Genomic DNA, 27,399 nt, shown 5'->3' on the forward strand with positions numbered 1-27,399 from the left:
GAGATGGGTCCGTTCATAGCTTCACTCCAAATCGCATGTCATGTTACAGATGGAATCTTTAAGCTTGGCTGTCGACTCCAGGCTATACGGTCTCTAATCAGAGCTGTGTACGAGTCTAAGCCGCTAAACCCTTAGTTCAACAAATACAGGTTTGTACAGGGCTCTCAGGGGCTTGTGGTTGACGACCTCCCGGAATCAAAAGGGGAATTCGTTTGTTTACGGAAGGATTTAACGTCTCATGGCGAACAACCATTACCGTCGTTGACCAAACTTTAGAATTACTCCGCGCAACCACGGGACAACTGTTGACCGAAGGATTTGGGGCGGCCTCTTTCTAGTGTCGTAGAACTCGCGAAGAGAGTCGGGAGGCAAAACACTTCGTCCACCACGGACTATGTCTGTCGCTGTTGTCGACATATTTCCTTTGATGGTCCATCAACGAGCGCTTTATCGTGTTACCTACTCTAGAAATTAATAATTTGAAAGTAATCCCCACTACTCGGCCAAATATTGACCGCGGTGATGGGAAGTTAAGGCGGGAATGGCAGCGTTAATCAGCTGCAGGTGTGCCTAAGCGACAGGTAACAATCTCACCCCAACGTCTTTACGCAGTGGCATCTGTAAGGTTGTTGTACAAAGTCATTGGTGTACTGAGTTTATGGATAGCCATTTTTGAGATCTTAGTTAGCAACGCTTCGCCACGAGCGCTTTTCTGACGCAGACCGGCGAAGTGAAGCTTAAATACTATAGCACATTGTACTATACAAGTGCACGGGACCAGGTCGTCGCCGAGTGTTAAGGTGATTCCCAGTCATGCGCTGTGACACACCACATGCGAGTTCAAACCCTGACTACTGTCTCCTGGTTTAAAAGAAAATAGAACAACAAACGAACTGTATGTATGCATCGATAAAATATGTCACGTGAAGTTTAAAAAGTATGACTTTTGGTCTTTTTGTCCTAATATTACATAGCCTAGTTCAATGGAAGCAAAATCGATCACACTGAGAAAATCGAAAGCGCAGCCATGTTGTCAGTTTTGATAACTCAAGTGCGAATTATTTAGGTAACCCGAGGACGCAGATGTTTCCACTTAAGTCATCCGACCCCTTGTTGGCCTTTTAAGCATATGTGCGTGCGGGACGAATGACGCGAGGTCGTGTTTCTGGTTGCCCTAAGATGGTGCATCCCATGTCCTCGTAAGAATTCCAGATTGAGAGTTGATTTATAGAGTTCCCAAACACATCAGAATAAAGTGTTTGTGGGCATTTTGTCCTGTTTCCACCCCTCTTCCTGCATAACTCAGGATAAGGTACTTGTCTTTCTGGAAACATGGTCTTACCTCGATATGGTCTTGGTGACAATAAGCAGTTGACGGCTCTGTTGTGCATGGTCGATTGGCCAAGTGTAATATTCGTTGAAGATCGCACGTCTTCCGCCATGCAGTGTGTTGTGTGAGCTGACCTACATCATTTTTGTGTCAAGGCTAAAATGGACCTTCGGCGTAAATTACGAGCAATAGGAAGAGACAAACACCGAAATCAAATAATCTACTATCCAGATAAGTCAATCAAAGAATTAATTTGTACTAAGTTTAATGTTATAATTTGAAGAATTATTAGTCTGTCATCAACATTGATGTCTCACTTACACTGGACTGATAGGCAACACAGATATTCAGTAGATTAAAACTAGCCTGTTTAATGAACTAAAGATGATGGGTATCGTCTATTTTTGCAATGCGAGTATTGGCCAAACGCATTTAATCAAGTCCTTTACTCACAGCGCCAGGATGATTCTGTCCTATACGTGTGTCCTATTCGTGCGCCGTTTTCGGGCGTCTTATACGTGCGTCCTATCCGCGCGCACTATTCGTGCGTTCCATTCGTGGGTGCTCCGCAACAGCCATGTAACGACGTGAAATTCATGTATAACGCTGCAGACAGAGATTTGCGTATCATAATATGCATTCTTGTTCACGTAACAATTATATCATTTTTTTAACTTGGAAAGATCTTCCAGCGACCTGTGGATGGTGGTGGCTTTCACTTGGGCTCTACGTGCCCGGTTTCTTCCCAAAGAAATGCTGGCCGCCGTCGTATAAGTGAAACATTCTTGATTACGACTTAAAAGACCAAACAAATAAAATAAAGAAATATACGACGTCAACCGACGTCAAAGTGAAAAGAAACCGGACAGCGCTCGACGGAAACCGACGACCATCCGCAGGTTTCTAAAAGGCCTTCCCATGTATACACGAACAGATAATGTGTATACACGGTCCTGAATTCATAGCGACCGCATCGGCGAAAGGTTTCTGTGCCATCGTTTTGCGCTAGCGCGCTAACCTCGCAGACCCCCATATATATAAATATATTATGGGTAAGAAGATACATTCCTTACGTTTTTAACATCCGATTAAAGAGCTGCGCAACGCTGGTCAGTGTGCATTTGCTTATATCTGTTATGTTTTAATTAATTACTTATTTAATTTGTGTGAATGAATGAGTGAGTGCTTACTTAACACTTTTTCAGTCATATGGCGACAAAGGAATCCTTAGAGTGCATGTAATGTGCCTCCTTGTTGCAGGATGGATTTCCACCGCTCTGTTATCTAGTGCTGGGACACCTTACCGAAGGCAAGTAACCTGCCACACACGAACCATCATACTGATACGGGTCGACCAGTCGTTACACTACCCACTTCATGCTGAACGCCAAGCGTAACTTCCTCTTTTAAGGTCTTAGGTGTGACTCGACCCAGGCCTGACACTGGATCTACCGCTCCCGAAGCGGACGCTCTACCAACTGTGCTATCGGGCCCGGTCTTATTTAATTGGCGTTAGGGCAATAAACTTCTATATTTATATAAACTTACATAAACGCATATATTTCCAGTCACGAGCGGATTTTATGTGTATGCCACATAAAGAATGTCGTAAGAACTTCATGTTAAACATCATGAACAACTGTCGACCTTTCGCTGCCAAACAAGAGCATGAAACCTGTGAAGACGGTTGGGAATCTAAAAAATTGCTTGTCCGGTGCTGGGGTTGAACCAACACCTCCTGTGTTCTGACGAGCTAAAACAAAGCATGTTAATCCCCTCGGTCATGTCTATTCGCTATACATCAATACGTCATTTATCTGTTCGTGTCACACTCTAATAATCATCGATTTTGAATACAACCCCCGCTATAAGGGGCGCGAACGCCTGGGTGTACAATATGTCCTGACGGACAATCTTACACGTCGCCTGGATATTGATTTTATTGCCTATATATGTCTACGTTTGATAGTCAGACATAATGATATTCATGAAAGCTCTGTCTGTAGTTAACAGGACCAATTATCATGGCTCCAGCAGGAATTTTTACACTCGATAAATTAATCTGATAATTTTACAGAAAGTCTGTTGTCTGAATGATAGCAAAATGTATTCTGTTATTATAACATAATATTCTGTCATATTCAACATAATATCCTTTTAGTCTACCTTAATCTTTTATCTTGAATTAATACAGTACGTGGGTTTTGTTTAACAGAGTAATCTGCTACATTAGTAGAATGCATTATAGCATCAACTTAGACTTTCTGTTAATATTAACAGATTACTTTTTGAGTGTATTGCCGTCTTTAAACGCGATGACTTATTTTGAGATCACTTTCTTACGCAGTCGTAACGACATTTTTAAAACGCAGCTGGCTGTCCTTGCCCAGATTCTTACAGGAACTCATTATAATATTAGTATTATTGTCAGTATTTAGTATAATATTGGGCGTCTGTATGCGATATTGAAGCCCAGAACATTGTTGTTAGTGTTGTTGTCAGTATTCAGTATAATATGAGCGTCTCTATGCAATATTGAAGCCCAGAACATTGATGTCAGTATTATTGTCAATATTCAGTATAATATTGAGCGTTTTGTATGCGGATATTGAAGCCCTGACCATTGTTGTCAGTATTATTGTCAATATTCAGTATAATATTGAGCGTTTGTATGCGTTATTGAAGCCCTGACCATTGTTGTCAGTATTAATGTCAATATTCAGTATGATATTGAGCGTTTGTATGCGATATTGAAGCCCTGACCATTGTTGTCAGTATTATTGTCAATATTCAGTATGATATTGAGCGTCTGCATGCGATATTGAAGCCCAAAACGTCGTTGTCAGTATTATTGTCAATATCCAGTATAAAATTGAGCGTCTCTATGCGATATTGAAGCCCAAGACATCGTTGTCAGTATTATTGTCAGGTTTCAGTATAATATTGAGCGTCTCTATGCAATATTGAAGCCCAGAACATTGTTGTCAGTATTATTGTCAATATTCAAGTATAGTATTGAGCGTTTGTATGCGATATTGAAGCCCAGAACATTGTTTTCAGTGTTATTGTCAGTATTCTGTATGATATTGAGCGTCTGTATGCGATATTGAAGCCTAAAACGTCGTTGTCAGTATTATTGTCAGTATATAGTATAATATTGAGCGTCTGTATGCGATATTGAAGCCCAAAACATCATTATCGGCATTATTGTCAATATTCAGTATAATACTGAGCGTCTGTATGCGATATTGAAGCCCAAAACGTCGTTGTCGTGCATTATTGTCAGTATTCTGTATGATATCAGCGTCTGCACGCGATATTGAAGCCCTGGCCATTGTTGTCAGTATTATTGTCAATATTCAGTATAATATTGAGCATCTCTATGCGATATTGAAGCCTAAAACATCGTCGTCAGTATTATTGTCACTATTCAGTACAATATTAAGCGTTTGTATGCGATATTGAAGCCCTGACCATTGTTGTCAGTATTATTGTCAATATTCAGTATAATATTGAGCATCTCTATGCGATATTGAAGCCTAAAACATCGTCGTCAGTATTATTGTCACTATTCAGTACATATTAAGCGTTTGTATGCGATATTGAAGCTCTGACCATTGTTGTCAGTATTATTGTCAATATTCAGTATAATATTGAGCGTTTGTATGCGATATTGAAGCCCTGATCATTTGTTGTCAGTATTATTGTCAATATTCAGTATAATATTGAGCGTTTGTATGCGATATTGAAGCCCTGACCATTGTTGTCAGTATTAATGTCAATATTCAGTATAATACTGAGCGTTTGTATGCGATATTGAAGCCCTGACCATTGTAGTCAGTATTATGTCAATATTCAGTATGATATTGAGCGTCTGCATGCGATATTGAAGCCAAAAACGTCGTTGTCAGTATTATTGTCAATATCCAGTATAATTTTGAGCGTCTCTATGCGATATTGAAGCCCAGAACATTGTTGTCAGTATTATTGTCAATATTCAGTATAGTATGAGCGTTTGTATGCGATATTGAAGCCCAGAACATTGTTGTCAGTGTTATTGTCAGTATTCTGTATGATATTGAGCGTCTGTATGCGATATTGAAGCCTAAAACGTTCGTTGTCAGTATTATTGTCAGTATATAGTATAATATTGAGCGTCTGTATGCGATATTGAAGCCAAAACATCATTATCGGCATTATTGTCAGTATTCTGTATGATATTGAGCGTCTGCATGCGATATTGAAGCCCTGACCATTGTTGTCAGTATTATTGTCAATATTCAGTATAATATTGAGCATCTCTATGCGATATTGAAGCCTAAAACATCGTCGTCAGTATTATTGTCACTATTCAGTACAATATTAAGCGTCTGTATGCGATATTGAAGCCTAAAACATCGCTGTCAGTATTATTGTCAGTATTCTGTATGATATTGATCGTCTTTATGCGATATTGTCGCCCAAAACATCGCCGTCAGTATTATTGTCAGTTTTCAATATAATATGAGCGTCTCTATGCAATATTGAAGCCTAAACATCGTCGTCAGTATTATTGTCAATATGCAATATAATATTAAGCGTCTGTATGCGATATTGAAGCCCTGAACATTTTTGTTGTTGTCAGTATTATTGTCAATATTCAGTATAGTATTGAGCGTCTGTATGCGATATTGAAGCCCAGAACATTGATGTCAGTATTATTGTCAGTACTCTGTATGATATTGAGCGTTTTCCACTAACGTTATTATTGAATGAATATTTAGTCTGAAACCAAACGTCATCATGAACGGATCGATTGGTTTAGCCATTGCCATAGCACTTTCAAGTCAAAATAAGGGACGAAAAAGGCGTGGAAAGTGGAGGAAACAGTGGTACCTCCTGCGTAACAAATTTGCCCACACCAGTCTACTCCGAGAATTCCGTATGCGATATATTGAAGCCTAAAACATCGTTGTCAGTATTATTGTCAACATCCAGTATAATTTTGAGCGTCTGTATGCGATATTGAAGCCCAAAACATCGTTGTCGGCATTATTGTCAATATCCAGTATAATATTGAGCGTCTCTATGCGATATTGAAGCCCAAAACGTCGTTGTCAGTATTATTGTCAATATCCAGTATAATATTGAGCGTCTCTATGCGATATTGAAGCCCAAGACATCGTTGTCAGTATTATTGTCAGGTTTCAGTATAATATTGAGCGTCTGTACGCGATATTGAAGCCCAAAACATCGATATCAGTGTTATTGTCAGTATTCAGTATAATGCTGAGAATCTGTATGTGACATTAAAGGCTAAAATATCGATGGCAGTATCAGTGAAGCAATCATATATCAGTTGATTTTCATTGATGAGTCATCATTATGATTGAACGTGTGTAGATGTCTTCAGTATTATTGCGTAATGCTTCATTTTCCCCGTGGACATCGATGTGAAAGCATCATGTCTGATGCTGAAAGAGCTTGCCTTCTCGAGGTGACTGAACCATACCGTGAGTTACCCTGTCTATATGAATGGCCAATCAGAAAAGTACAGTAATAGAGGCAAAAAGTTTTTGTAATCTCCTGGCTTGTTTTGTCGAAGTTGTCGAAGTTCTCGGAGTAGATTGGTGTGGGCAAATTTGGAGGTACCACTGTTTCCTCCACTTCCCACGCCTTTTCGTCCTTTTTTTTGACTTGAAAGTGCTATGGCAATGGCTAAACCAATCGATCCGTTCATGATGACGTTTGGTTTCAGACTAAATATTCATTCAATAATAACGTTAGTGGAAAACCAAAATTTTCTTCAATAATGTTGACCTCAATATTACGAATATTTTGAGTGTGTGTAGAACGCTTTTCTTTCATTTATTTAATTATTTTTATTTACTCATTTATTTATTCATTTATTTATTTATTTATTGTTGACGATTGGTATATAAATGCTTCTTAAAATACCTATAGATGATCCAACATAACTAATACCATGATGGGAATTTATGCCAAAATAAAGACAACATGCATGTTTCCCTAGTGCCTAGCTCCCTTTTTTCTCTCTTCACCATCGTAAAGTAAGCAAGCAAACAAATAAATAAACAAGCAAACAAATGAATAAACAAGTAGATAAATAAATAAACCAGCAAGCAAAGAAATTAATGGGTAAATTAAACATAACAATTGCCATGGAAATAGAATGCTTATATAGACCCTAACACTATTAAAATTTCTAGTAAACGCATATAAACATTCGGCGATCACTGCATTTGTTTTGCACATACAGTAAACATTCTACATTAAGGAAATGAACTAAGGTATTTTTTACTTAAAATAGTGATCTTTTACATTGCGACAAAAACAGTCAGTAAACATGTGCATGTTCAGGTACGGGTATATCCCACTCTCCACCCAACATCGCGACTGTAACAGTCCGTAAACATGTAGAGGTTCAGGTACGGGAACATCCCACTCTCCCCCCAAATAGCAGAACGTTTATATTAGGTCATGTAAGATGCTTGTGTGTTTTAAATTATGCATATTAAATCGCCACTTTCCTAAAGCAAAGAGGCCAATAGGCCTACTTCAGATTGCGTGATTGAGGACTACAAATCTAGGCTGCATCTTTTTGAATAAATGTTTTTGTAAAAGCTTAACCCATGACCGGTAGAAGATTACCAAGATGTGAACCTTTACATTACAAAAGTAAACGTGTACTTTTATGGGAAGTGAAAGTTGGCTGAATCGGACGCAGCTCAGCTGCACCTTTTTCAATAAAGGTTTACGGGAAAATTTTAACAGGATAATCCACGTATGTGGGAATTTTTGGAGTGAGACAGTGTCACAGTAATGTAATTTGCGGTATTGCGGACAGCGGCAGACTCACACCCACATAGACGGGGTAAAGTAGAATGCAGATTAAATACGGCCGTACATATATTATAAATTCAAAATTAATTAACCTTCGTATTTGTAATGATGTAAAACAGAGAAATCATTTCTATTTCACAACAAGATTTATCGTCATATGTTCATTGTCCCGATCTCTTATCAAGCACTCCAACGTCGCCTGTCAGAATATTATGGCGTCGAACAATTGTTCATTACGTTTTACATCTGTCTGCGCCAATCAAAACGTGGTCCCTTTGACCTATGAGATGGATACCTTCTCTACGCAAACCGTTCAGGCGTGTCTGGTAATCCCCGTGTTTTCTCTCGCCCACGCATGTGGCTGATAACGTCTTCCACGCAGGGATCGTGAAGGTATGCCTGTGACTCGACCTTCCGCACGTGTTCAGGCCTACCAGGCGTGCATTTACGGTAACTGTCGACGGATCCGTTAAGCCAACAGGCCCGGCTAAGCAGGATGTATATATCTAATCTAGCAACTTTCGTAAAATCACGCGATTTACCTGCGTTAATTTGCGAGAACCCCTTAAAATGAGACCTTGCCGATTTGGCTTATTACACGGAATCGAGCAGACATTCGTACAGCAGCCATCAGCCCAAATGGACGTTCCGCGCCAGTAAGGCAAATTCCAAAACAGCAACACAGCCACAATAGGGCCTTGGTGACAAAAAGCCACCGACTATGTTCGCGTGACTGTTTGCACAGTCTAACATTCGTGCACATGCACTTATCTTCCGACAACATGGTGTGCATATATGTTCATCACACGATGGAAAATTTGTTATCAACTTGCCTAAAGTCGAGAGCTTACACAAGGGACTTCGGTTCCCCCTTCCATAAAACTAGCCACAATCGCACAAGTGGAAACTTTAGAGTTTGGCGATAAATGAGAGTCAAATAATAACTAAATATAAAAAAAACTACTAATGCCATCCGCTTTCTTGGGGTATAATATCACAGACGACGTTCTCTTGGCAATTTACATAATTTAGTGTTGTAGAGGCTAAGATCTGAAATCATAAGGAACCACTTTAGTAGTTATGTATAACCAGGAACAAATCATGACACGATGATCGTGGACTTGGCGTAAGGTAAGTGCAACTCCAACAACATTTCTCCCAAGTAAGTTTATATATTTATTGTTTGGCGTTTGTTGCTTCACTTCTGAGCGAATTAATAGGATGTGCTTAAACTTCGAGATTGTGATACCCGTTAAATCCAGGGTCAATCCAGGGTCGGGCAACACTTAAGACTTAAGAGGAAGTTGTAGCTCCCTTGTTTGGCGTTCACCATCAAGGGGACAGAGTAACGAGTGGTTGATCCGTATAAGTATAATGGCTCGGGTGAGTGGTGGAAATCTGTGCTGCAACCAGGAGACACCTTACTTCCATTCTAAGGACGCCATCGTCATATGACTGAAAAAAAGTACGACGTTAATCCCTAAGCACTCACTCGCTCACTCTAACATCAAAACATCCAGAGTGAGCCAAAGATGACGACATTCAGGCGTGTCCAATTGTCCACAGTAATTTTGAGCCTTGAATTCCTTGTTCGTTGCTTTGATCTTCCGAGTCATGCAGTCATTTCACAGATTACATCGGTAATTTTCAAACCAAACAAATTAGCCGGCTTCGTACTGCGATGACCTGTACTCACGGAGACGAAGCACGCTACATTAGTTCCCGTGAATTCACGCGTGATAGCTGTGTTTCACACCAATGAGTTTCTGAACATCTTCATGCTGAATTATCAAGAACGAAGAAATCATAAAGTATATATATATATATATATATATATATATATATATATATATATATATATATATATATATATATATATATATATATATATATATCAACATTTAGTTGAGAGTCTCCCACAGTTACCTGCATTAATGGCGCTAATGGTTTACGTATCGACTTTATTCAAATCTCGACGCTGCAATTGGGACAGATAAATGACAGATACGACGTAAAGCAAAACCCCTGTATGATAGTCTAGGCGTCAAAAAAGACGTGCGTATACCAGTCGTCAACCGGATTCACATTCCGGCCAGATCCAAAATACAGCGTTCAACACAAACCTCCAAAGACCTAAGAAACCATATAAATTACGAAATTAGAACAGTTTCATACAAAGAGAAGCAGTCAGCAGTTTTCAATGAAAGAAAGGAAAACCAGTTTACATTTACTTGCCTACAAACTGTCACGCAAAGCGAACGTCCGATTTTGAAATGAGTACGGCATCATCCGTTAATTGGCTAAAATACGAAGACGGATTCACAATGCTGTTATAAAAATCATGTTTAGACAACAGAACTGTGGTCATTACAGCGATAAATACAACACGTAAGCTGTGAAACTGTGCGGTTCCCAAGGTGGTCACGGCGATAAATGCAACATTTAAGCTATGAAAGCGAGCAGTTCCAGAGGTGGTAAATACAATATTTAAACATACAATGGTTTTCGATCATACTAAGCCGTATCCTAACATTACAGTACAGTAGTGGGGAGAAAGATCTGAGTCACATTGTTCAGAAATTTAGCGCTTACCCCAGCATCTCGTTTTTAACCCCGCTGACCTACAACAGACCCAATCTTTTCACGTCCAATGTTCGTGATTATCTCGCGAGACTCCTGAAATTCGTATTCCTGTGAAACAATGCAGAAATACAGCAGCATGAGGTAAAGTGATAATTCGCATAGTTTATTTATATATTCATTTACTAAGGATATTACGACAAGTTGCCGGAAGACCTTCCCATATATGACCGGACAGGAAGACAGCATAAGCTGAACTTGAACCCACAGAGACCGCATTGATTTATTTATCTTTATTGGTGTTTTATGCAATAATCAAGAATGTTTCACTTACACGACGGCGGCCAGCATTATGATTGGACGAAACCGGGCAGAGCCAAGGGGACGCCCACGACAACCGTTGCTGGCAGACCTTCCTACGTAGGACCGAAGAGGAAGTCAACATGAGCTGGACTTGAACTCACAGCGACTGCATTGGTGAGAGGCTCTTAGGTCATTGCGCCGCGCTGGCACGCGACACCGCATTGTTCATGACAACCGTTAGGTTTTAAGGTTGCAGGAAAACGGAGTGCCAGGGGTAAGCTTTGTCCCTCGTCAGGCACCTGACAACCCCGGCCCTCATGACTTAAAACATCAGTCGATTCAGCCAGAGTTGGGTACGTCGCCTTATTTGTCAAGGGTCGTCACGTGCAATACCGGTGAAATCCGTCCTTTTGGTCAAGTTAACGATAGAATGTATGCGTCGAAATAGACATTCGTATACCAGCCGTCAACCAAAATGGGCGTCAGGTCAATGAACGCATGGCCAATTCCCCCAAAACTACGTTTAACACAAACCAACCAAAAACTAACAAAGTGTATGAAATTAGGACGGACTCGTGCAAAGAGAAGCAGTCAACAGTTTTCGGTGATGTTGGAAAGGCGCAAGGTATGTTCTGCTGAATGGAATTAGTATTCAAATTCTGTACCAAGTTATATAAGATGTAGGTAACAAAATACGTGTCTCAGTTGCGCTTTGGCAGAAGAAAGAAGATGTAAGTCTTGATTTAAGATAGTTGTAAACATAACGTTTATTGACGATGTCATAAACACTGCCTGAGCCCGTTATTGGAATGCTGATTTGCAACACTGCTCAGTTCACTGTTTGTAATAGACTCGGACTCTGCCAATTGGACAAAAAATTTGGGGATGGGGTTGGGTGGGTGGGGGTAGGTGGTAAAACCTTTACAGAACAAACCAATAAATTAAGCATACAACAGACATCCATATATACATTTATATACAAAAACAAAATATTTACAAATTCAAAACTTCATAAAAACAACCTTGCAGCACAATAAATGATAACAGGCCGTCAGAATAAATACGTCATTGGAAACATAATCTACAAGATTCAAATAAATAGAGAGGGAGTAACATCATTTTGTGCGCACTTTGACAATAATGTTGTTTTTTTTTTAACATTTTGGGTCAACAGCCAGCATAACGCCGCCGCAGCCGGTGGGTTGGAGGTTGGGAAGGTTTCGGAGGTAAACTTCGGTTCTCAGATTCGCTGAACATACTGACGACAATAGAGATTCTAAGGCAAATAAATGAGGTTATGCGAGAGCCTGAGATAAGACGATAAGATTACAGGAAAAACACAGCTCGGCGATAGCAATAGAGGGCTATCTGAGATAACGTCTGACTTGGGGGTTCAAGTGTGAAATGGACGGCACAAACAGGGCAAGACAAACGTAAAATTCAAAGGGACCAGAAATATAGATGGCGTTCATTCTGTCTGTTGTCATGGTAACGTTTGTGTGCTGTAGCAGATGTATAATGCAATCCTGCCATCAGTTTGAAGATCGTATATATGCAGGTAGACAACACATTTGGCAGTTCACAAAGGCACGGGGGTTTACACACACAGCTGTTTGGCCAGAGTTTTAAATTATGCGTCGCTATCACAGACTTTTTCACTCGGCAGGTCAAAAACATTTTCTTTTCACCCAGCGGCTCACTGCGCAAGACAGTAATACTGAATTATGCGACGTTCTCTCAGTCCAGTAAATCTCCTCACATTTGGAAGTTTTCTGCGTAAGTCCAGACCCGTCGTGTTTGAAAGACATTTGGGATTATGTACAGTAGCACCAATCTGAAATTAACCCCGCTGTGCGGAGGCCATCCCTGGGTAAGCGCGTTGTAGCTGTTCTTGGTGTAACATGGGACTATACACACTTGTCATTGCACTCGTGATGCTGTAGGAGGTAGGGTTTTGTCACATTTCTAGCTTTTCACCGTCGTTATCTCGGACAACGTTTAGGCCGTACACATTTGTTCTTGTGCAGCACCTTGCCGGCGGGGCACTGACATCCGGGCACGCACGGTTTCGTGCAGGGCGTCTTATCCTTGTAGTTCTCGCACGTTTTCGTACAGGCCGAGCCACAGCTCTCGTACACAGCTCCTTTGGGGCAGGTGGGTACTGAGAACAAGGAAAGAGAAGGCACATTAGTCATGGTTTCAGCGTAACATGATGACATTGCTGAAATGCTGTCATTGAGGCACTGAAATAATTCTTCATCGACGCACACAATTTATAAGAGCTTACGTTTACAAAGTTTTGGATAACTTAAAAAGCAACAAGAAGCCTAAAGCAATTCAATAATTTTTTAAAATGTGTCCATACGTTTCCATCCAACACACCAGCATTTCTAAGCCTTCGTGTGTCTGCCTTATGTACATCCTGTTTCGTTCACCTAATGACTCCAGCAGAAAAGTAAACTACATAAAATCAAGACTTACCATCGCATTGAGGCAGACGGTGTTTCCACTTGACTGGAACTCCAGCTCGTTCGCAGGCGCGTGAGTAAGCGTTCAGCACTTCACAGATGCACTTCTTATTTTCGGGACAATCACAAACGTCCGTCATGCAAGACCTGCAAAGTCAGAAAATTACAAATAAGAATACTGGAGATTTGAAAATTGTGAGTAAGGGTGATGGGGACAAGGATGTTTTTAAGAATACTGACACTGCTAAATGAAATTAAGAAACACATTGTATGAATCGTGATATTATAAAGGTTCTCTACCGATTTCAGTACATAGACCGCTCATTGTATATCCATTTTAATATGGTCTATTAAAACCAAATTTAGTGTACTAACCTAAAATATGGCGCCACCTTGACCTTCCGCCGGCACTCGGCGAACACTGACTGGTGGAGAATATCACATGTCAGATGAGCCGCCAGCCTCGCTCTGAAATCCTTGGTACACGGGGACGCCATTTTCCTTGGAGTGGCCTTTTTGTCGCATGCAGAGCTGCTTCCAACCCTCCAGGTTTTACCGAAGTCCTCCGCCATCTGGTATCGTTTTCCGTCTTTTCCCGTCAGATCGTCATCGGCCACTCCATTGTAGTTTCCACACAGTCCACACATGCGGTTCTTGAACGTACTCGCTACTTTGACCTCGAGAAAACTGTCTCCGTCCCAGGTGAGTTCGACACCCATGTTGAGCTTGACAACAATAGAATGTCCCTGGAGGCGGATGCTGAAAAGCCGTGGATCCTTGTGGGGAAGACTGACGGTACGTCGATCCACTTTCACCTCCAGGTACTGGTGCAGACTAATCCGCCGGTTGTCCACGTCAATCGTAATCATCTGGGTCCAGGCGAAGTCGTTGGAGCGCCTGGCGTTGTTGCGGACCCTGATTGAGAACATCTTGCCGACGCAATCCTGGGCCAACAGGTACTTGCACGTTCCTTGGAAGTTGTACACGTGGTTGTCGAAAGTTCTGTAGTGAGGATCACCGAACACACTGCATACGGCATCAACTGGAAAGAACGAAGAATCCATACATTATATTTGTAGTTATTTATAGGGATATTTATTTGACTTGTACAATTCTATGAGCGCTTAAGGTAAAAATGACATATTCGTTTACAGAATGAAACAAACGATTAACTGTACATTGGGTTAGTATGTAGATGGCTTGATAGCAATCATGACATATCTATAAATCCAGTGATAATTAGAAAATATTTGGACTGATTGTTAGACACGTGAATTCTTCTTACCTTCGACACATTGGGGACAGCAGACGCCAGGTGTGAACTTCAGCTTGTAACCCTGATAGACAAAGAACCGATTTGTTACGGATGTGACAAAGGCGAGCAACATTCAGTCAGATTGTAACATGGTATGTTAACCCAATTTAACTGAACAAACTCCATATCCAGCGAACCAAATCGCAGAGGCCAACGTTGATAAATATAATTGCAACACAATAAATGTAACCAGTAACATATTAAATTGCTTCCGTTGCCTTGGGGTGTGTTTCTTTCCCCACCTGTTTATTCAGGATGACAAATAATATATAGTATTTGTGGTTCTGTTTGGGGTTTCTCTTGCCACTTTTTCTTACAGTCACAAAGTTTGAAATAGGGTAATGCAGTATTATGTACCTTTGGACAGCCCAATGCGTTGTTGCACTCTTGCACACGGCACCTAAGCGAACCGTCGTCACATCTACACTCAGTACAGACATCCACGTTCCAGCGTTCTCCATGCTGAAACACAATGAAAAGCACACATACTGGTGAAATGACGCAACACTGCTTTCATACAATTAGACATGAAACGGGAATGAGAAGGCCGCTCAGGGACGTGACTTGTCTTCGTTCTGATTGTTTTATTTTCTTTTTTATGTCGACAAGTTAAGAGGAAATGCTGACCTGTTAGCTTTAAGCATTGTTTGTTTACATCGCTGAGAGAGACGTTGTCGGCCGAGAACGACCCGGTCAGCTGACAGCCATGACAATCACTAGTCACGTCTCCTCATGATCTACATGAACTCTGCAGAAATAGCTTACCTGGTAAACCTTTGACCCGGAAGTGCAATTCAGCCGAGGTTTCTCTGGGCATCTCAGGCAACAGGACCCTTCCGGTTGGATGGCTTCCGTTTTCGGGCACGTGAGGACTGGACAGGTCTCTCGGTCGCACACAACGGTTCCTTTCTGGAATTTGAGAGAAAATAGAACGGTGAGCAAACATAGTTACGGAAGACAGAGGTGTGATAAATGAATCAATGATTATGGCTTAACGCCACATCGGCAATATTCCAGTCATATCGTGGCGTTGTAATAAACTTAGGGTGTGAAACAGATAGAAATATATGAGGATAATATGGCACTGATTAGGTATGTGCTACACGAAGTGCGATTAAATCTTTTTGATTAGAACTCACGCATTTATGTTCATGTTTACGTTCAAATAGTTTTGCCACACGTTTTATGTTGTGTACTACAATTGTTTCTCTTCGGCTGTGTGCGTCCTGGGCGCCATAGTTCAAGTTTCACGTGAGCACACTAGAAATTTGTTTACCTGGCAGATGCATTTGGTGCACTGGTCTGGTCGGATGGTTTTGCCGTGTCCGTAAACCTTCTTTCGAAACAGGCAAAGTCCGCTGGGAAGAAACACATGCCTCATTCCTTCAAGAAAAGCACACCACGGGAAATCAGACAAGGCACTTTTTTAAACTCTTTAGCAATAACTGAAATGTTACCAGATATTGGGTAGCCATATAAGTTTGTGCAATTTCTCAATAAGATAAACTTTACACCAGTCTTATATCTATTCCTTTACTTTATGTTTTGATGGATTACCTTTGCATTTTGGACAGCATTCTCCTTCCGGTGTGTAAATGACGTCAGCAGGACAATCCAACACTGGGCATGCACGCTTTCGGCATGTCACAGTTCCATCCTGTTCAGAGAAATAAATCAATACATGAGCATGCGCAGTGGTATCGTACTTATTCTTCAAAAGAAATTTATATTTGTTTCTGTTTCGGTCATTCTAATCGAACATATCTGCATACACATGTTTTGTATTAAATCAATGTTACACTCGTACCTTGCATTCACAGTTGGCGCATTTGTCTTTCTGACTGACAAATTTGTCGCCCTCTTTGAAAGTTCTTCCTTCTATTTGACAACCTGTAAAGACATTAACAGAAATATTTTATAACAAATAACAGTTTATTTGGTTGTGTAATGCGTCATGTAAACTAATGAATGGGCCACCGGGGAAACCCCTTGTGATGCTGGAAATTTTGAAGACGTTTGTCAATGACAGGGCTTTTAAAGGGAAACGAAAGCCGCTAGAGCAAACATTTGGGATATTCGGTTGTAATCTCCACAATACGGTCACAAGGATAGAGCCCTCTTGTCGTAATCAACACTGGTCTGACCTTTGACCTGCACGACCTCCGTGACCCTGCCAGTCAACCAGTCAATTATCAGCGGCCTGACTGAGCGTCAGTCGGCGCGCGCCGCTCGGCCTCTGCACATAGCTGAGTCAACATAAAGCAGTTGACTTTTTTGCTTTCAACTGGAATTCAGCAAACAAATCTATGTTACGGCCATGATTGAGTCCGGTCGGGGTCAAAGGGGATAATAAAAGACGGGGTGGGGTGGGGTGGGTGGTAGGAAGAACATTGAGACGTGCATATCTTACCTCGACAGATAGGACAACATTTGCCGGGCACGAAGACTGGGTTCTTACAGGGCGTGTAACACTCGGTACGACTCCTGGTCAGAGTACCTGCCTGTTAATGTCAAGAAGGAGAGTGAAAATACTTGTCATGAAATAATAAATCAAAACACACACGGGAATGAATACATCAAAACTGCCCAATTGAAACATACGTAAGGATGTGACCGTTGTTTATATAAGTAGCCTATCAGAAAATAATGCTCCGATTATAATGCTACAAGCAGCCAATCACAATACAGAGATCAACCGCCAAAAGTAAATCATGGCTGATTCTCAAGTGGATGATAAATGCCAACAACTTAATCACAATGTACTAGAGAGGCTTTGTTTTCTTCACTAAATGATGATCATCTAAAGATATATTTGACATCATGTAGTTGATCAACTGAACAGCTTAATGTAATAAATAACAACACTTTACTGATGAGGTTTTTCCCGATTTTAAAATATTTTTTTCTATAAATAACGTTGAGTAATTCAATTACAGGACATATAAGAGACTAAAATGAGTCTTCGTTGAGAATTTGTACAAGGAGAACCATTTGGCGTAGAAAACTAAATGCTTTCCGAACTGTCACATGTCGGTTAAATCATACACAACTGATCAGCCCGGTTTATTAGCTAGGTGAGTCGTTCTGGAGACATTTGACTTGACAGCCACTTCAGACCTAAGACTTCTACTTAAGTGGCCTCCCTTACAAGACACAACTGCGCAGGTCAAAGGCAAAGGAAGAATGGAAACTCTCCACCCATCACTGCTGATCAACATCGACATGACCGCCACCGCGACATTGTTCAGCCAAACTCGACTGCAGAATCCAATAAAACACGGAAAGCATGTCGGTGCTAGATGGAAACATCCAGACGCCTTATTCCACCCCAGCCAGTCTGCTGTCTGCTTCCGGGCCAACACGCCTGCTGGATACAGGCACAGCGCATTCAGTTGCGATGGTTGTGCGCTTGTCTTTTTTTTTTTTTTTCTTGTTCATTTCGTCTGACCGACAGTGCGTCGACAGACATATAGCCCACGATTTGAACCTCACGAGCCAGCGCGTGCCGTCGCATAGAAGGGACTGACTAAACATTGCGGGACTGTGATTTGGAAAATCTTTTTGATCTAACGCCCTTTGACAAATGGACGTCTGCGGAGGAATACACGACGGCGATTAATGCTCAATCCGCCGATTAAAAAGCAGACCGACATTCGCTTCAACAATGAAAGGATCTCATTTTTTGTAACAGTGTTAACTTTGGGACCATTGTAACTGGTTGGGTTGTGCGTTTTCTTTCTTCAGTCCCCGCATGCAACCATTGTTAAGGATTGCGGTAAGAAGTTTGGAGGTACGAAGGGATTTTTAAGTCACTACAAGCATACATTACGGCTTACCCTGCATGTCAAAGATGAGCATTTGTTATCTGGATCCACCCATGTTTCTCCACTCGCCATCGTTCGATTATTAAATCGACAACCTGTGAAAATAAACGAGCATATATACATGTATTATTGTATAACAGAGCATCATGCATGGGTCCAATTTTACTTCAGAATGTCCATTAAGAATGAACACAATTATTCAAATTTATAAAAGCAATATCATTTTCTGAGTATAGTAAACTTTTTTGAAATCTTTTAGAAAATCTCTTTGAAAGTCCAACACAAGCGCATTAACTTACCTTGACACACTTCACAACAATTTCCGGAAGGGCCATCAAACAAAATGGCGTAACATCCTTCCAGGCTTGGACAAGATTTCCTTTCACATTTCACTTCCTTGTTCTGGAAAGAAAACAAAAAAATAGTACAACACTGAATTTCGATAAAATACACGGTTCAACTTATTACGGCAATCTTTACACTCATTACAACTGAGGGAAAACTGACGTTTGCTTTACCGACCGCACGCTAATCCATCAAGAGTCCCTAATGGCCTGGATAATTAATGGTGCGGCTCAAAAAATGATGGATTGGCTAGATTAGCCGAACATAGAAAAAAACAAACATGCGTTTAAGAAAAAAGAGGGGAACATTTGGCCTCTTGTGAGAGGGCGATAGGACAAGTTTGCAGATTAACAAAACTAGTTATTTCACATAAGTCAACCTCTCCATTATATAGCATTAACCCTCCGGTGCTGAAACAAGTTCAGGTTTTTTGGTCAGCCCGTAGTAAATGAAACATCTCCTGAAGGTCAGATGACGTCACAGGTCAAATTATTCATAACGAGGCTGGTGGGCTTCTTGTAGCGCACTTGTCCATTAAGAAGAACTGGCTCCCGTAAACATCTGATTACAGTAGTATACACGTGTCTCTAGACCTTAATGACTTGTTGAGTGAATTTGCCCCATTAACCCAGTCTAATTGTTCGGCCGTACGTGAATGATGGATGACTTTGGTTTGAGTGGGGGGGGGGGGGAGGGGAAGGAGAAGCCCGGAGTGGGTCAGCCGACTTGGGCTACAGCTTTACTCCACTGTACCGTCTCAATAAGGCCTTTGTTTCGTGATTAGCCTCGTGCTGTTTAGTTTTAAGTAAAGTCGTGTTTCAAGCTTTAAATGGAATGTCGCATATTTTATTCGCTTATATCTGATGTTATCTATGGAAACAAAGTATCCTTTCTTGTAATAACAAGCCGTCTTCCCGTGTTAAGTCTACATGGAATAAAGCCCCTGTGAGAACTCTAAAGCGCTGATTTGACGATGAGTTAGTATCTCAGGTTTTCTCACCGGCAATACGCCCAGTATACATACACTCAAATCTGACTTGTATACCCTTGCTGAAAATCGGGAAATTCGGTATCACTTTGGTATACCAGAGCCAGCCGGACGCTGTAATGGTATACCAGAGCCAGCCGGACGCTGTAATGGTATACCAGAGCCAGCCGGACGCTGTAATGGTATCTCCCAACCTACCAATAACTCACTGTGGCTTATTTGATACATCCGTCTCATATCATCCCATCACCTCTCCCCCACGCCCCAGCCCCCAGACCGTTCACTTCTGTCAGATTTACTATGATTCAACACATCTGTTATTACTCACTAGCACATATACACACGCTTAGAAAAGTAATGACGGATTAAATGATGTACGTGTGGTAACAGTAGATGAGGTACTACACCGGAAGTTGAATAGAGCAATGACTGTTCAGGTATTTGTTATTTCTACGTGGTGTTAAATAATAATCAAATAAATAAATAAATTAATAATAATCAATAAATTAATAAATAAATTAATAATAACATAAAAAAACATATGACCGCTCAACAAATTATGGCATTAACTGCGAAAAAATGACATTTGTCTTTATGTGGTGATTTTAAAAAAAAGTAGTCAGTCGCAGACGGTGGAAAATGTGAACTAACGTCGTGACGTTAACCGCAGCCTTTCTCAGACGCTGATTGGATGGGTTCGGAGTTGTTCAAGTGGGCCACACATGATGTGGTTATGACAGTGCGATTTCGCGGTCAGGCTATTTTGTTATTTCCTATGTCTATATCAGGTTACGCATTCTTATCAGATTACCATGTAGTAACTTACAATAGTGAGAAACTGGTTTTTCACAAGATAGTGTTAAAAGCAAAAACACCATTGCTCATATTACACTCACTGATATAATATAAATTATTTATACATTCATAGACTTGATTGCCGCTGTTAAGAATTGTTTGATTAAATTAAGAATTAATTGATTCTTAACCCAGACATTTTTATTCATATTTCTGACTGGAGATTTACAATAGCAGTCTAAAAGAACAAATGTGTGTATCTACGACGGGGTATAACAGGGTAGGTATCAGATTTTATAAAGTCCACCACTCTGATTCGGTACAATCGTCTATAATGTGCAGGATAGAGCGGATGATTGATCGTCTAATCTTAGAAATGTATGGATGTTTAGCTGTTCGTACACAAGCGAGTTCTTTCCCAAACGCGCCAGGTGAGTGACTTTGAAAAGCCACCGGAGCCCGAGCATGTACCTACCACCATCATGCAGGTAAACCCGAACTAGCCCAGTCAGCCGAACTTATCGCGAACACCAGGCATCTATCATCTCGTCATGTATTATTGTTACAAATTCGCTATGAAAACGCTCTCAGTGTCTCGTGATCAGTATAGCCCCTTATTTCTCTGGCTCAGGTATTTTTACCCCTTTAAAATTTTTTCGCCGAGATAAGATCTGAGGGACGTTATCGGGCTGATCTAAACTCGCCTTGTGTTTAGCTTCTCTACCCCCACCGCCGTCCCCTCCCACCGACCGTCTTTACACAAAACCTTCACTGGGCGGACGCGGCTCGGGCAAACACAAATGGAACATGGCCGGGGCAAAGCTAAGACTATGAGAATATATATATATATATATATATATATATATATATATATATATATATATATATATATGTATACAGATTAGTTGTTGCGATTCTTTTAAAATGTGATTCAAACAAATGTAATTCTAAATGGCTAGGGAGATATAAATAATAATTTAGTACATAAATAATGAGTTTGAACCCGGTCTTTGAAACTTCGTCAAAAGCTTTGATGCCATCCACTGGAGACATGGATACTTTGTGCTACATTCTCTTTACTAACAAATCAGTATAACAAGAATGGTTTGTTCCAAAATCTGACTTAGAAAAGAAATCTCCATGTGTATTTTTTAAAAGAAGAAAATGTGTATCTTTGTTTCATGCTCCAGCTGCTGCCGGAATGTGATCAGATGCAGTCGGTGAGTCTATCGTGCAGAGCTGTCCGACGCTCGCCACAAGGGACGTCGATGGCAGACCGGATAAGACAAAAGCAAGCGATATTCTTTAATTCAGTGCAAAGCCACATAATGGTTAAACATGATATTCATTGTGGATATTTCCATGGTGCGTATTGGCGACGTGCTTTGAATGGTACAAAGCACGATTTTGGGGTATTTCTCAAATATAACGTGGTAAAAATGCGTAAAAGGGGTTTGAGGATTTACAGAGACTTGTGTCTGGACGTCTGGGGAGTGTTTTAGGCTGTCTTATCTTGGGGGACGGGCTACAGAAATCATGCACATAAAATTTCAGCGAAGTTTGTGGGTGAAGATTTGTGGGTAAAGGTGCCGTCTGCCATGGCCGTGCCGCCATTGTCTGTGTGTTTGTGTGTGTAGACTGTAGAAGAGGAGGTCCCGACGCTCGGTCTGCAGGCCGACTGGCGTCCTCGGCTCCCGCGCCGGCGCCCACCGAGACTCAAGAAGTGTTAAACCAGGGGACACACCGGCAATAACGCTGTCCTGTACTTAACCGTAGAAATGCCCCCTGTCTGTACCATGCCGACACTTCGTTTGTTCAGACGGTTTCTTAAGATTTAAACCCCGACGTTCGTGGGTACTGCTACGAAAATCAATTTTAATTCGGCATTTCCGAAACATGTCCACGAAATACCAGGAATTCAAAGGCTAATTTCTATTTCTGCTCTACCGAGACACAAACTCTCTCGTGCCCTCGTACATAAACCCGAACCTTGTCGGAACCGTCGGCAGTTTACTTCCAAGTTAAGAGATTCTCTTCATACAACATATAGAGACAAAGTTTCTGAACTAGAAGAAATTTAGTTCAAATCACATTTTTTTAGAAAAAAAAAACCACATCGCTAACCAATTTAATGACACTTACACACTAAAGAAAATCTGTTAAATTGACCGAACAACTCCATTGCTACAAACTATTATTATATTAGCTTTTCGCAGTGAAGTATAAGTGCAAAACAGTAGGACAGACAGACAGTTATGTTCAGTTTTGGACATTCCAGTGAGATTGAAGGTTAACATCAATCGTGGTAGTGTTTTCTGTACACATATAATCTTGTCAAAAATGAAAAGTATACCTTAACATTATTTATTTTTTTTTAAACACCGCAACTGCAAAATTTTTCAAATAGGATCTAGAGTTGAATTGTTTCGCCACAACATGGTTTTTCATCGTGCCTTTACCGGATTCGCGCCCTCTCATTCAGGAAATGTACAACAGCGTGTCGGCCAATGGGTGGAAGGTGACACTGCGAGTGAATGGGCCGGAGCCGAGGGTATTCTAATCAACTACTGACCCGTCTCCCTATAAACTAATACGTTATGACAATACACGAGCTACCGACCATAAAACGTTGCTCTTAATATACTCGCTGATAAATTCTTCCAGCCCCTTCAAAAAAGAAGAGGGGAAAAAAACGGCGTCTTTTCACAAAATATGTTTTGACAGCAGACGGACGATATATTTGTCAGAGTGAGTTGTAAGTAAACGCTGGAATTTGCCGGGTTGTTTAGCTCACCACAGCAGATCGCCCGGTGTGTTTTTGTAGGCAATTACAAATTAACCAGAGATACGACTGATATAGACGACCGTTTTGGAGATAGTTCATACAGCTGTATAGTCTGTCGGGAGAGACATGGTCAACGCTATTCTTCGAGTATACGTGTATATACATACATGTATACATGCTATATATCAGGAATGCTCACTATGTACGAGTCAATATTATAGATAAACTATTTCGTCACGATATATTTGTAATTTCTAGCATAAAATATTACATAATACCTGATTATGTTCGAGAGGTAGGTGGGGGAGGGGGGGAGTTTGACAAGAGGGAACGGAGATAAGACTGAGCTAATTTCCTCCAGAGTTGGACAGGGATGCTTATTTGCTGTCAATATTGACACAAGCTGGACATAGGGTTTGTCCACAGTGTACAAGATATTTGACCATTCACAGCGTAACTACTGCCTTAATCTGTATGCAAATGACCATTCCTTCAATTTGTTCTTCCATGTTTGACTCCGACATAGCTGACAGCAATATTACATCTTAAGTTTTCTACATTTGCTGGATACACCTGCAACTGCATGTTAAAATAAATACAACCAAAAACTGACATAAAGTGTTCAACGTTAACACTTCATCATTAACGTTGTAATGATGATGTGCTGAAAAGAAAACACTTGAGGAATTGTTTAAAAGCCCTTATTGTAACAAAACCTTCGTCCTTAATACTTTAACACAGCTGAAATAAAAACAAATGCAGAGAGCGTGCTGATGATAAGCTAAACAGGCCTACCATTTATAAAACAAAACAGGAATGTAACAGGACAAAGTTTGCTAGTCTGAAAGTACACCATGTCAGTGTACAGCAGGGAAGAGTTTTTAAATTGTTTACTAGTGCGATTTGCTTACTGACCGAATGACTGAGCTGACTTACCTCACAGCGACATCTGATACATCCATCTGTGATTCCCGGGACCTTCACTTCTTCTCCTTCTGTCTCACATGATACCCCTGAACCTACAATATACATAATCATGTGAAGGTTATATCACCCCTTACAATATCTTGTAATGAGAATAGGTGATGAATTCGTGTTACGAGAAAGGCTGGAACTAAGAGCAACGTGTGAATATAATTCAAAGAAAAGAAAATTAAGATTGGTTTTCTTCAAATGTACATGTGGCATTCAAATGAACTTCTGATAAACGCTGTTTTCTGTATAATCACATTTGTTACATTTATTTATAATTGTAAACTAAATGATTTGGTGTACCCCTCCTTCAAGTCGGTATACATCTAAAAACGACGCACACAAAATGGTTCGAGCTTCTCTACCCCACGAATCCAATACAGTGTATCGGTACAACGGAGAAAGCAGAACTGAGGGAAATCTCCATGCAAATGCTCAGGAGTACACATTCGCACTTGTTGGTGCATGGGAAGGAATAAGTTTTGCCAGTTTTATTTTGTACAGTCTAGACAAGCAATCGGAATCCTAGCTTCTGATGTATAGAGTAGTTTCTGGAATTAGCGTACTGATTATTTTGATATGTCAAACCCACTATCAAGGTTTTGTTTCACCATCTGATTAACAATGGTCTTATAATCAAGAAAACGATTAAACAAAGAGACGCTGGTCCTAGAGTTGACGACATACACCGGACAGACAGAGGCAAGTTTACTACATGCTCAGGTTGTGTGTGTGTGTGTGTGTTTTTTTTTTTTAGTCAGAGACGTTTTCAAGATGATTGACAACTGGCTACATATCTCCCCCGAGGCCTGGCAATTTTTATCAAGGTAAAATCTCGTCTGTAATTGATTTCGCTGATTTATAAACATATGTCCGCTAAGGTATTGTCGCCGTATAACATCGGTTTTACTTGTCATTTGGGACACAATTCGGGCCCAGTCCAGACGTACGTATTCTTTATTAGAGACCCCCCATGTACACTTAATATAGGGAGCCCTACAGATGGTCAATCGGGAACGAGAGTATACGAACAGTAGCTGAATTCAACACGACCATATCTGCATTTAAAGAAAGTGATACATGTTGAAACAAAAATATCTAGAAAACTCTCAGATTACGCCATGTTTCAGAAAAGAGGTGTTTTTAAATCATCGTTTTTATAGCAAAATTATCTTTCAAAAAAAATAATACTTTAAATGCTAGCTAATACATTTCATACCTGTATTCGCGACAGACGTTGTACTTAATGTGGAACGTTTGTTGGTAAGTGATACATTTCCGGGGGGGGGGGAGATTTATTTTCAATTATAAATCTGCATTCTTTGTATCAAATTCCTTGATAATTCTTGTTAGTATATTACTTCACCTTAGTTAGCAAGGTCCAGCTTATTTATCTCATTCACCGGCCCTATGGGCGCGGTCCTGGCGGACTCATAACCACATGGTAGATAAAGTACATGTGCAACGAAAATGAGTTCAGTTTTAATCTATGATACACCTCGTGAGTAAATTCCTAGCTTCAAATATGTATACTATCATAAACATTTTGTTAAAATTGGTTTACACGCAAAATCTGACTATTCGGTAAGAAGTGAGGTGGATTTACTTTGCAGATAGACCATCAACAGAAATTTGATCCGCCGAGTTAGATATTACAACACGGTCCAGTACACGACAAGGGGTTGTTTTGTAGCCAGCAGTTTAATCCGCCTGGCAGGTTAAAAATCTGAAGCGGACGTGTGAAATCACGATCTCCCTACTTTCTCTACCGAAGAAGAATACATAATAAACGACTGTTAACCCTTTTTAACTGTGCCATATAACAAAACTGAACATAACTAAAACTTTTCTATGATTTTTTTTTTCAAATAAAAGAAACTAATATTGATATGTATATAATTTAGGAGTGGGAAAAGAAACGAATTTCGCTAAAAACTTTACGCTTCTATACATATTCATATTAGTATTGAGAAATTGTAATAATTTTGATTTGTATGTATTTCACATAAAAATTTAAAAAAGACATTGACAACAGAAAATTAATGCAAAAGCTAGGCTTACCTGCAGCAAGGCCCTGTGTGGAAGCTGACCGGGGATGACAAATCAGGGTAAGGGTACAGAGTAGGGCAATCCATTGCTCCATCTTGTCCTGCACGATCTTCAATTTGCTTCTACAAAGTCAAGCGTATCATTGAAAAAATACTCACTCCCACATAAATTCCCATTTAGACATTACAAGCGTAGGTAAATTAACAACCAGGTAGATTTTCTCGTTGAGGTTCACTTTCAGATGTAAGAGTCTTTTCTCTTCTTCTTCACATGTAAGTGTATTTTGCTTAACACGTTTGTTGACAAGCACTTGTGATCGGCTATATGCGGTGGACGAAATGATCAACTGCAATACGTAATTGGTGAGTTCACAATTTGTAGTGCTCCGTGAGTCGTGATCAGCGCCAGTGGTTGTCATCCCTAGAGATCTCTTCCCCGTTTCTCAGTTGCCTGCGGGTCTCACGAACCCCTCACCAGCCCTCATGGACGGGGATTGCACACGGCTGAGGTACACGGAGCACTCTGCGGTCCGCGACGCTCAGCCCGTCTCCCCGCAGCCACTGGTCCGCCTCCTCGCGCTGCCTGCTACCAGCCACAGCGCTGGTAGCAAAAAATGCCAGTGAAAATTAAAATGTAGCAAATTTGTGTGGGGATGTTTTATGACGGCTAGGAGACGACTGTCTGCTCCGACCCAGACCTGGCCCATCTCAGACTCCCTAACTGGTTAGCTGGCGTCAATATCACGATAAATTTATAATAACTTAAGCATGGGGAGATCACTCTAGCTACGCGCGTCAAACGA

At 40.7% G+C, this 27,399-nt stretch overlaps 1 protein-coding gene across 1 annotated transcript; it reads right to left on the minus strand.

Annotated features, from left to right (window-relative positions):
- Positions 1 to 13,038: 13,038 nt before the first annotated feature.
- On the minus strand, positions 13,039 to 26,912 carry LOC135464877 (BMP-binding endothelial regulator protein-like). The gene is made up of 14 exons (XM_064742445.1): positions 26,610 to 26,912; positions 24,513 to 24,595; positions 18,963 to 19,065; positions 18,676 to 18,758; positions 17,250 to 17,340; positions 16,647 to 16,729; positions 16,397 to 16,496; positions 16,116 to 16,222; positions 15,605 to 15,748; positions 15,197 to 15,301; positions 14,810 to 14,861; positions 13,900 to 14,566; positions 13,538 to 13,671; positions 13,039 to 13,217 (listed from the first exon to the last, which is right to left on the minus strand). Exons 1-14 carry the CDS (start codon positions 26,689 to 26,691, stop codon positions 13,039 to 13,041), a joined length of 2,013 nt encoding a protein of 670 aa, XP_064598515.1. The 5' UTR covers positions 26,692 to 26,912.
- Between the last annotated feature and the right edge of the window lie 487 nt (positions 26,913 to 27,399).

Source organism: Liolophura sinensis, chromosome 4 (genome assembly GCF_032854445.1).
Source record: "Liolophura sinensis isolate JHLJ2023 chromosome 4, CUHK_Ljap_v2, whole genome shotgun sequence".
Classification (NCBI taxonomy): domain Eukaryota; kingdom Metazoa; phylum Mollusca; class Polyplacophora; order Chitonida; family Chitonidae; genus Liolophura; species Liolophura sinensis.